Source organism: Rhipicephalus microplus, chromosome X (assembly GCF_043290135.1).
Source record: "Rhipicephalus microplus isolate Deutch F79 chromosome X, USDA_Rmic, whole genome shotgun sequence".
NCBI classification, from domain to species: Eukaryota; Metazoa; Arthropoda; class Arachnida; order Ixodida; family Ixodidae; genus Rhipicephalus; species Rhipicephalus microplus.
This window is the reverse complement of record NC_134710.1, coordinates 76,500,439-76,512,521: the sequence shown is the minus strand read 5'-3', so window position 1 is coordinate 76,512,521 and position 12,083 is coordinate 76,500,439. Positions and strand designations below refer to the sequence as shown.

Here is a 12,083-nt window from a genome sequence, read left to right as displayed (position 1 = left end):
GTTGAAATTTGTTTTGTGATGCAGGTTTACGCAGAACCTGTCTGTTTTTCGGAGGGACATCAACGATTCTCTGAAAGGCCCGGCATCCCTGGAGATGATGACATAGCACATCTTTACATTGGAGACGCCTGACTGCTGCCACTGCTCTTCTAGTATTTGGTCATCATGGCTTATCGATCTTTGTCCTATTGGAGAATGAAAATTTCAATCATGCTTAAAGTTCTTGGAAGAAGCAGCAATTGAAAATTAAAATTTTCTGAATTCGGTCTGCTAGTGTGATGTTTATAAGCAGTTACTACAATTTCGTGTCTTAATGAGGCTTTTAAGATGTTTTTCTGTACTGTTTGTGTCAAAAGCTCTGCTGGTGTGAATATTTTGCTAGCAGTTAAAGGTCATGATCTGTCCTGATGAAATATGTATAAGAATAAAGCGGTTATTTTGTAAGATTGTTTTTGTACTTTCTGGTGTGCATTTAACTCTCAAACTTTTTTTTTATTGAAAATATTTTTTAGGATTGAGTAGTTCTGTAATGTTTATGTGTGGTCGAATGAAAAGCACTGGTGTACTGTTGTCATTTGTTTTGAAAATAAATACTGAAAGTGAATAATTCTTTGTGAGAATTTTGCTGTTTTTAGACGAGATGAATGTAGTTTGCATTGTTTGAGCAGGTTGTTTGCTTTTCTGTTTGTATGTGTAGCATACGTGTGAATGACTGTATATTTTTTTTTATGGAGGAAGCCAGTTATCAGAAGCAAGGCTGGTCAGGTGCCACATCTTGCAACTTTTTTTTTTCATTTTTTTGCACCCTTCTTTTATTTGCATGAAGGCTATCTGTGCCTGCTGTCAGTGATTGCCTATTCAGTGGGGTATAAATAATAGAATGGCAGGGAAAGAATGTAGGGCCTATGATTGTTCATTGAATGCTTTATTTAAGCACATTTTTGTTGGACTGATGCTGTGTACATAGCCAAAACAAAAGAATATTTGCTGGGGTTGGCAGGTGCAGTGATTTATTTATTTTGAATGTCTTGTCGTGGTACCCTGTTTTTTTATTTTTATACTTTTTTTCTGTTATAAATCTTCATTCCAATGGAACATGTGCTGATATTTTTTTACCCAGAATTGTACATAAATAAAATGATGTAAATATAACATGTCTATTGTTTATGGCTTGACTTGCATGGTGGGGGAGAATGATGCGGACCCCAGTATAGCAGTTTGCATAGTAAGATCATGAAATAGAAAATAATTCGGACCGACAGCGACGAGCTTCAACAATCCTAGATGGACGATGGGACGGGGGGAGTTTCTGGGTTATGTGGCTGCCAGGTGCCTGAATAACGGTTTTGAATTTTCCGCCTTGGCTGACCTTTATCTGAGGCGGCGAGACTGGTTGGGCTAGCTACCAGCGTGACCTCCCTGGCGGTCCCTTCCTGCGCTTTCCTTTAAGCTCCTTGCCTTGGAGCGAGAAGATAGAGCAATAGGCGCATCCTGAAAAAGGCCGCCAGGGGCCGCCATTTCCGTTTCACCACGTTTCGACGTTTCACACTTCCGTCTTTGTGCGACCGATTGTATTGTGTTTATAGACCGTATACATAGTTTGTGCAACCGTTTCGTTCTTCTTTCGTGAAATTCTGGAGTTTGGAGGTCTGGACACGGTAATGGAGACAACGCTGCCTGAAGAGAAAAATGTATGTGGGCAGGTTAGTATCTACGCTTCGTACTCTTGTGACGATCGAGGCCTAGCGTTAATGTTTCAGATGTCACTGTTGCGCTGTAGACTTTTTTATTGACTTTGTACGTGCTTGTGTGCGGTTTTGAATGTGCACATTATTGTGTGCCTGTAAATATCCATTTAATAATGCCTGTGTAGTTTGCTCTCTCTAGGCCTAATGTAAACTAAACGTTTCCACAACCTTGTCATGTCCCACTGCTTAGTTTGTTTTTCAGTAGTGATGCCAAATACTTTTAAGAGCAGCTTGAAATCCTGATCAATATGCCCTAAATAAAAATGCACTTTGGTCTGGCGTAGGTCTTACGCTGAAATTAAACAGTATACCAGTTCGCATTTTATTCGAAGGTATCTCCTTTCAAAATTGTCTTATTAGCCCTCACAAAGCAGTAGCCTCATTTTACGCAACATCTACGTTTAACCATTATCGAAGTTAAGCTTTCAACAGTTTTCTTCGTTGTGGCATCCTAAAGTTATGTAAGGTTGGCGCAGCGGTATACTCTGCATGGTCTTCCATCAGTCGCTTAACGTACGGATAGACGGGATGAACGACCGATGTCGTTCGGTTGTTCGCTAGTGTTCTGTGATGGGCAGCTGTTTTTATAAAGTCGCCCAACTTGTTAGTAAATATAGCATTAGTTAGGCAGAGGGCGCTCATCACCTAGGCCTATGTCCGGTTCGTGCTCGTGCTACTCTCAGCGGCCCCGTTTTCGTCGGGCGGTCGCCAATCGGAGCCCCATTTTCCCGAAGAATAGGGGGTGACCGAGGCAGGCGGCTCAGCTGTCGCTACCCATTCGAACCGCCTGCCAGGCAGCTCTGCCGAGACAACCGTCGTTTGTCGGAGCGCTCCTCAAAATTATTGGAGAGCAGGACGACTTCATGGACGTAAGTGCACTTGCGTGTACGTATATCGCATTATGGAATTGGTAAACGTGAATGCAGGCTCCAGGACATACGTGCCCTGTAGCCTGTTTTCCATTGTGGTTTCAACGCTGTGTGTCGAGGAGTAATTTTAGGTCACTGCCTTATTTTGGAATGGAGCATTGCCGTATTGCCGCGCAGATTTTATATTCCTTACGCCGTTAAGCGTCTAAGCGCTGAGAAACGCTGATTCTAACCTTGCGTGACACCTCTCACGGCACCTTGTCGCTTGCGATGTACTATCGCGGACAGATCAAATGCATTTCAACGCTTCCATACCATAAGCAGGTTAGAATTAAGCTTTGCCGAACCTCCAGGTAATCGGCGATGATCCTTGGGCAACACATTTCGGTGTAGTGTTTGCTCCACGGATTAGTTTCGCATAAACTTCCAATATATTCGAAAACAGCTGTGGATGCACGTCTTTAATTTTTCATGTATCTAGATGGTGTTAAGAAGTGATGGTTTCAAGACCTACCTTGGGGAGCCATGTTTCAGTCCTTGCAGTTTCTTACTCGTGTAATTTTCTTTGGGCACTGTTCAGTAATATTCTGGCAGTTGTGGAGCTTTGACGTTGTTTTGCTTCTCCACAGCAAATGAGATCACTGCTCGGTAGTAACCCTTGCATTGAAATGAAAAAGCCGTAGATAAATTCTTGTAAATTGAACTTTATGCGAGCGTGCATGTGTATTTTTTCACAGGCCTCTGCCTCCATACTGTGCAATGCTGTGTTGGGATTAGCTGTTTGCTTGCTTGCCATGACCATGGGTTGCTCTTTCATTGCTATCTTTTAGGTAATTGAAGCTCGTGAACTAGTAAGAGACCCTTTGTGTTCACTTTTAAGTATATTTAGTGTTGTGTAACATTTTACTTTCAATTTAACATGCCTCTAAAATTTACAGATGTAAACATGATGCATTGCACAGACTGCATGTGAATGCAACACATGAATGCACATTGTCTGCCTTGGTACAAAAACAACAAACATGAGCAATGCTAACCAGCTCAACTGCAAAGCTTATAGAAAATTAAATGTACTTTTTATGCGACTTCTCTTTCTTGGTCCAGTCTTTTGCACAGTTCACGTATCAAGCATTTTAACCAGCTTGCCCTGTTAGCAAAAATGTAATCTATATGCATTCAGACACTGTTGCCTTGCCTTCACTTTTCACAGTAATGCACTCCCAGTGAAGAACGGCTATTTGGGCTAGTTGGTTGGAATTCATAGTAATGAGGGCTGCAGCGCGAGCACCTCCGTGCTCGCGCTGCAGCCCTCATTACTAAGAATTGTCTATTTTTATCACTATTAAAAGTCTTAAGCGGGAACAACCTTTGCGTGCAATTGTTTCTGAAAGAGGAACCTGGCAGAAGCTTTTGGGAGGTTATGGTTTTTGATGATTGCTACCGCGTCCGTAATTTGCAAGAAGTTGTCAGATACTTAGAGGATCATAATCCAATTGGGTGCCCTGTTTCAAGTATCGATGTTGTAGATTTGTATTACTCCATTCCTCAGAGCACATTGTTAAATTATGTTAGAGATTGTATAACCAAGGATAATCATGAAGATTTGTTCATTAATGATAGTGGCATCAGTGTTAATTCTTTCATGGAACTTTTGCTTTTCTACTTGAATTCCACTTTTGTTTCGTGGGGAGGGTTTCTTTATAGACAACGTAAGGGAGTCTGCATTGGGTCAATTGTCACCCTGGTTCTGAGTGACATTTTTCTTGCCAAGATTGACACCATCCTCAATGAAAAACTAGTAGATTTGGTACAAACCGCTTTCAGATATGTGGACGACTATTTAATTTTTCTGCTGCCTTCCGTAACGAATAGGAAAAACCCGGCTGAATTTGTATTGAGTGCTTTTAAAACACACTGAGGTGGGCTAGACTTCACTTGCAAAGTTCCCCAACAGGGATCACTGAGGTTCTTAGACATTAATATAACATTGTTTCCAAATCACTTATGCTGGGAATACCAACCGTGAAGTGTTAAACCATTGTTAAACTATGCTTCCTGCCACACAAAACTGGTCAAGAGAGCTATTGCTTCGTCGGCTGTAAGTGCTGGCTTATCTAAATCATGCCTACACAAGATGACTGATAGTGTAACAATGCAAATTAACAGACGTCTGTCAGCGGGATTTCCAAAATCTGTAATTTCTTCAGTGGGCAAAACTTTGTTGCAGAAAATCAAACAAAAACAAGAAATTATGGGAGGTTATGGTTTTTAGGAGGAAATAAAGAGCGAAAAAGAGTTGCAGTCATCCCATACTTTCACAATATATCTCGTGGTTTGAAGGAGGTAGGCTCGAGATATGGTGTGGATGTAGCTTTATCAGCCCCGTGCAAAGTAAGCCAGATTTGCAGAATGAGTGCCTCAGTGAAATCGCCAAAAAAAGTTGTACAGGCACTGTAAAACACATAAATTTATAGATTGCGCAGTTGGTGTTGTTTACATGCTTCCTTTAATGTGCAGTCGTTGTTATATAGGCCAAACTGGCCGGTGCATAAATAAAAGGTTAGGAGAGCATATGAATGATGTGTGCAAAGGAATTCGAATTCTGCACTGTAAAAGCTGCGGGTGCCAGCCTCGATTTCCGGGCGTGAGTGTGCTGGTACGCCACATGGACAAAGTAACTCGTGAAAAAGCTAAGGCGTATTATATTAGAAAACATGGTGACGGATGCGTGAGCCAACCTTCGGTGGCCTTGCATGACAAAGAGTTCGCGCTTTTAGATAAGGGTTAGCCATTTTATCATTGTACCTTCTTTTTATCGGACCCTTCCCCAGAATATGTCACGTTGCTCACATTTGCTGTTGAAAGGTTGCCTGTTGTATATATTACCATGTGTGCTGCGAAAAATAAAATTTAGTTGGTAGGCAGCGCTCGTGTTGTCCTCTTTGCTTGCCTCGCCTTTCGTTTCACGTTTCTTCTAGCACCTACGTGCTCGCGCTGCAGCCCTTATTACCTACCATGCACTCCCAGTGTCTGCCACTTTGTGGAAGTATCCTGTAAGTCCTCTTACTGGAACAAATTGAACTTCTATCTGCAACTTGAGCTTGATTTAAGTGATGGGTAATTAAAAGCTAATCATTATAGCTGAAGGAAGAGGAGACATGTGCAGATATTTTCAAATTTCTTGTTTACCATCAATTTTGAGATTTAGAGTTTGAACTTAAGCAATTTTTCTCACATGAATGCATATTGTCAGCCTTGGTACAAAAACAACAAACATCGTGAGCAATGCTAACCAGCTCAACTGCAAAGCTTATCGAAAATAAGTGTACTTTTTATGAGACTTCTCTTTCTTGGTCCAGTCTTATGCACAGTTCACGTATCAAGCATTTTAACCAGCTCGCGCTGTTAGAAAAAGTGTAATCTATATGCATTGACACTGTCGCCTTGCCTTTACTTTTCACAGTAATGCACTCCCAGTGTTTGCCACTTTGTGGAAGTATCCTGTAAGTCCCCTTACTGGAACAAATTGAACTTCCATCTGCAGCTTGAGGTTGGTTTAAGTGATGGTTAATGAAAAGCTAACCATTATAGCTGAAGTAAGAGGAGACATGCGCAGATATTTTCAAATTTCTTGTTTACCATCAATTTTGAGATTTAGAGTGTTGAACTTAAGCAATTTTTCTCAAATGGCCTAAGTGTCTACAGTCAGCTTTACATGTTTAGTTTTAGAGAGCCTGACAGAAGGCATGTGGAGGAAATTGATGCATAAAGGGGAGTGCATGCGAAGCTGAAGGCTGCACAATGATTATGCACCCTGTTACAGACAGAGCACATATGGAGGCTTCCGACTGAAAGCAAACTGGTTTCTCTTCCACATTCTTCCCATTCATAAGGTTCCTTATCAGGCTCCCATGTATCTTGCTCCCTTTCCAGAATTGAAAACATGGTTCTAGAATCAAGGTCACATCACAGCTGGGTGCTCGATTTGTTCCAGAACGATTTTAGGACATTGTTGCAAAGTGGCATCAACAGTGTGGTTGTGTTATTGCTTTGTAATGGTTCTATATTTGAAAACTGACAATGTCACTTAAACATTCCTTTAAAATTTGCTAGTGTAAACATAGTCGCGGTTGGTTCAATGAAATTCATACGTTACTAAACAGGAGAAGAGAAAGCAAAAAAATCTCATAATGTTCTGCAGTGATGACCAAATTGTGCTGATAGTGCATTTCTTTTAGTACTTTTTCTTTTTTTATTGGTGGAGATAATTTATATGTGCCCTTCATTTGTGGTCATGAATTTAATTTTATGGAGTCGGTTAATGGGGGCCTCATTACAAACTGTAAATTATGTTCTGCTTTCACTGAAGGCAGAAAAAAGTCGAGGGAAGATTGCAGCTTGAAGAGATGAAAAGTTTGCAAAGACAGGGTGTCTCTGGTGCCAGCATTTCGAGAAGTGGACTTGTCTGCAGCCTCAAAGATAAGCCCCTTTGTTGAAACGCTGGCTCCAGCGATGCCCTTTGTTTTTTCCCTTTGCTGCCCCTGATGATGTATGTTCCTAGTCCTCAATAAGTGCACTGTACTTTCTTGTAAGTTATAGGGTTGCACGCAGTCTTTATTAGGTCTTCACATGAATGGAAAGTTGGAAACGTATTTTTGATACTTAAGGCACACCTTGTAGTTCGTGCACCTGTCGCAGTGTTGTCATAGATTTTGATGGCGCCCACTAGGGCCTTTGTAGTTCCTTATTAGTAAAAATGAAGTTTATTAACCTATCGCACAGGATGACTTTCAGGCAGTTTTTTTTTTTAGCCAGTGTGGCCAAAATACGAAATAACACATTGCACATCACAAATTTCAGTTGAAAACTTAGAAGTGATGCCTTTAGATTTTCTCACTATTCGTAAGACTATTGTGGGGAAATTAATGTCTAAACTAATTTAAAAGGCCACTTACCAGGCCCCATACCAAATTTTAGTTACAGTGAAAGTTGTTGGGTGTCCGATGAAAAACATTTTGCCACAAAAATTTTTCGAATCGGCTCGTGACGAGCGGAGAAAACAGGTTTTTTGAAGCTGCACGAAACGAGGATGAGAGGAGGCAAGCTCGAAACCCTTGCCGTTCCTCCGCGTAGCCTTCGCAAGTTAAATCTCTTCCCCTTCCTCTCCAGCATCCGACCATGAGGTGACGTACACATGACGTGCCCAAACAAGTCCAACCACCGAGCACGCGAGCAGTGTTGCTTTGTTGACCAGCGTTATTTTGTGGTCTTCTGTCTGTTTCTGCGGGATGGTCTGGAAACGCTGGCTTAGACGCGGTAGAGTAGATGAGCACAATGAGTGCGCGAACGCGTAGGAGCGTTCCAAGGCGGTCGTCTGCTCAATGCGCTGACTGCGGGGACACGAACGCATGCGAAACACTGGCACATTAGCCACACATCTCGTAGCACTTCACGAGAAAAAATGAAAGAAAAACGCGTACAATTTTTTATTGCATTTCATTATTTATTTCAAGTTTTATTAATCTCTTAAAGCATCAAATACATAAACTATGCATGTTGTGTTCAATAATTTTTGCCATGTCACGTGGTATACTGTTGACAACGTCAGAGCAGAGTCGTCTATGTAGAGGACCAATGTTATTGCATTGCAGTGTACGTAGGGTCATTCATACGCCCATGTCATGCCCTCAATCTCTAGGCGTGCGCCGGCAGTGGGTAGGGGGAGTAGCGTTCATCTTGAAATTTGACCCATTTTTACGGCGCGTAGCATTGCAAATTTGGCAGACATGATCATGAACACCTTGTCTACGCATTGCGCTTGTCAGCTCAAAATTGTCAAGCCTGGTGAGTGGCCCTTTATAGTGACACTTTAGTGTCCCCTTTAAAAGTTACTATTTGCAGTTTGTAGAGAACTGCCGTCTGGTCCAGCTAGCTTGCACATGTAAAATGTTCAAGCACATGATTGCATCCAGCATTTTTAGCCATCTCTGGTCAAATTAACCCTATACTACTAAACATGGGTTCTAACAACATATTTCTTATGTGCAGTACCAAAATATATTGCATAATGTCCTAAAAAATGGGGAGCCGAGGCTAATTTTGGTTACAATTAACTTTGTTTCTAACAAACCATATTTACGTTTGACTAGATGAAAAGCCTAACTATATTTATTCCACTAAACGTCTCAAAACTTAGCATGGTGACCTGAGGTAAAGAAGTTTCTAAAGATGGTGGCACCATGCTGGTGGTCAAAGGCCACGTGGTTTCAGAAGAGGCTCAAATGTCATCCCGAAAGTGTGTCACTTGAGGCATGGTTACATCCTTTAAAATGGAAAACGGTTTGCTTCATTGTAAATAGACTTTCATATTTTAGTACCTCCACGGCGGTTTTGTGGTTATGGTGCAGGTTAGGGGATTGAATTCAGGCTGCGGCAGCTTCAATTTCAGTGTAGGTGAAAATGCTTGAGGCCCGTGAGCGTTACAGAACCCAAGGAAGTCGATTTTCGAAGCCCTCCTCTGCAGCATCTCGTTAATCATGTCATGGTTGTGGGATGTTAAACCCCAACAATTCTTAATTTTATATATCAGTGTTTTTATGATATCATTAGATATATATCACATCTAACCTTAATAGAAATCATAACTAAGATCTGTGAAAGTATTATAGACACTGTGTTACTTGTGTCAAAACGTGCATCGTTGCCCAACTCACGTGCATGAATCATTACATTCACCTATCTACTGCTCCAATTTGCTTTGTCCACCAAGAGTACGAGATCACCATAAGGCAATTTTCAGGGCAAGTTGGTTGTAAAAGGCTAATAATGTGGAAAGACAAGGATGAGAGGGAGTGACACAATGAATGATGGCTTGCTGAGTAGAAGACAGTTGGGTTTCAATGTAAAGTTTTCGTGGTATGAGGGTTCTTGTTTGTGATATCTTGCACTGCATGCTCTCTATCGTCTTTTTTATTTCTGCGCTGTTGGCCTTTCTCTATCTGTGTTAGAATAGAAGAGGAACCATTCGAGGGGCTCGTTTTTTTATTGGACATTACCTAACAAATTGGTGATATTTTAAAATTTTCTAGAGTGTAGCAACTAGTGTGCATTTTTCAGATGCATTTTTCATCAGCAAGTCGGTCAGCCCCTTTCATTATCCTCCAGACCAGTATGTGTGGGGACCAAATTACTCAATGTGAGTTTTGTAGTTATAGGATTCTCAATGACATTCTTGAAATGGCCCCAACCAGAAATGTGAGTGAGCGAGCAAACTTTATTTAACTAGCAGATTGAGGCGTGGGCCCTAAGCCGCGCCAGGGACGATGGAGAGACCCTGTCTCTCACCCGCCTCCCGTGCTCGCTGGATGGCCCATATTTGATCTGTCCCATCTGAGCTGATCAGCGCGGCTCTCCACCGTGCCCCAAGCTGCGTGGCAAGCAGATTCGGAGTCGGTGATTACGAGGGCTGGTATCCTTTTCGTTCTGGGTATTTGATCATCATAGCAACGACCTCTGGTTAAGTCGTACTGAATGATGCTGTTTTCATTGATGCCGCTAGGGTTGTAGTGGCAATCGCCATGCCATCTGCAGGTGCCAATGTAGCTGACATTTTGGTTATTACTGTAACATTTTTGTAGTGTTTAGACCCTGTCTTGTCTGCCTGGGTAATACTTTCTGCTCATATGCTTGAGGAATTAGATACATTATTTTGGGTAGTTTTGGTTGCTAATGTTGTTGGGTCATACATATATCCTCTCCTGTTCATTGTAGTTTTAAGTGGTAGCCAATGTGCTGGAGTAGAATTAATTTGCTCCGGGAAATTTTCATTTGGGATTTTAGGCATATCTCCTTCAGGGGCATAAATAGTGACTCAAATTCTGTAACTGTCAAATTATTCCAAAGCTCTCGATATTGTATCCAAAGAAAGACTAGGTGATAGTGTGTGGATATATTAAGCCCTTTTGATGATTAATCATAATTTGATTGTAACTGAACTTATTCATATTGACATTGGTCAACATGTATTTTTACAGAAGAAAATTTAGGCCTGAAGTGCATGTACTAATTATTAGTTATTCATCTTAAACATTCAAATGTACTGCATAATACTGTTCATAATGTATTTATGAAGTTTCATGGGTCAAAACCACTGTACGATTATGAGACATGCTGTAGCGGTGGATTGTGCCCTCCTCCCGTTCTTAACGTACAATATTAAGTGCTCAAACCTTAGTGAATGCCTGCAGCCCCTGCTTGTAGCCTTTTTTTTTTTTTCACAGCCTTGTGGCCTTGTGGCTAATATTTTCTTTTGCATTGAGGGCTGTATCACTCATTTATGGCAGATTTTTAGCAGAGTTTTTCTATTGTTGTGAGCTTTCATGCTTTGACAAACTCTTTGGTTGTCAGCATAGGCAGACTTTTGGCTTTGAGTGAATGTTGCATTTTGGTTGCCTTGTATTTGGTGACACTTGCTGGCACTGGTGCTCAAAAAAATTGTTCAAAATTTGTCTCTTATAGTTAAATATTGTATTGTAGCTGTGGTGCTTGTGCAACTCTGCGGAATTAATGTGCATCTGACCTCCAATACTGGCATATATTATAGTTGCACAAGTTACCCTTCTGGAATGCGTTCCATATGTGTTTTTGTCGTATCGCTTGTTTGACAGAAGGCTTCAGTATTCAGTAGCTTTACGTTTCCTAAGCATGTTTCAGTGCATGGTCAAAGTTACTTCAAATATGTTTATTGCTTATATCTTAGCACCACTTCTGTCGTGTCAAGCTGTGCAAGAATGTGCACACTGCTTCATTTTGCAACATTTCACCATAATATGGCAATAGGTGCAGAAATGTATGCTCTGTATGTGTAAAAAATAAATTTTTTGAATACTACTTATCTCACTATCAGAAAGACTACTCGAATTGTGGTGCAAATGCCAATCCAAGCCATTTCTGACTAAACCGCCCTGCCACTGCCATCCTTATTCATTGTGATGATAGCATCACAGTTTCATACTATTTAATGCAGGATCAGGGCAGTAGTGGTAATATTCTTCATTTGATGACTGATTAGTGCTCACAGTGGGGAAGACCTAGAGGCTTCCTTCGCAGTGAGGCGGCACCACTCTGGAGAAGCCACATTTGCCATAAATTTTTTATTACTGCTGGCATATTCCAATTGTTTTATGTTGTTTACGTCATCAGTAACTGATTGTCCAGTCGTATAAGTAGCTTGCTCTATTGATGGCAGCGCTCACCAATCAGCAATAAAAAAAAATAAGAGCAACATCAACTAGGCACTTTGTACATGAGCAATATTTACACAACATAATATATAAATAAAATACAGGTGCATACAAAATGGGAAGTTCAAATGAATAAATTTCATAAAACATTGCTTTTTTTTTTTGGCACCTGTTGTGCATTTAAAATAGTGTTATGGAGTATTGGAGAGAAAACGTGCAAGTTC

At 41.0% G+C, this 12,083-nt stretch overlaps 1 protein-coding gene across 6 annotated transcripts in view; it reads left to right on the top strand.

Moving 5' to 3' along the window:
* The window catches only part of Ranbp16 (Ran-binding protein 16), a 180,261-nt gene extending 179,109 nt beyond the window's left edge, over positions 1 to 1,152 (top strand). For all 6 annotated transcript variants that reach the window (XM_075877168.1, XM_075877164.1, XM_037427078.2 and 3 more), the window contains one exon: positions 25 to 1,152. In XM_075877168.1, coding sequence (XP_075733283.1) covers positions 25 to 106 — 82 coding nt within the window. In that variant the 3' untranslated portion in view covers positions 107 to 1,152. The remainder of the gene's footprint in view (positions 1 to 24) is intronic.
* The last annotated feature ends 10,931 nt before the right edge of the window (positions 1,153 to 12,083 follow it).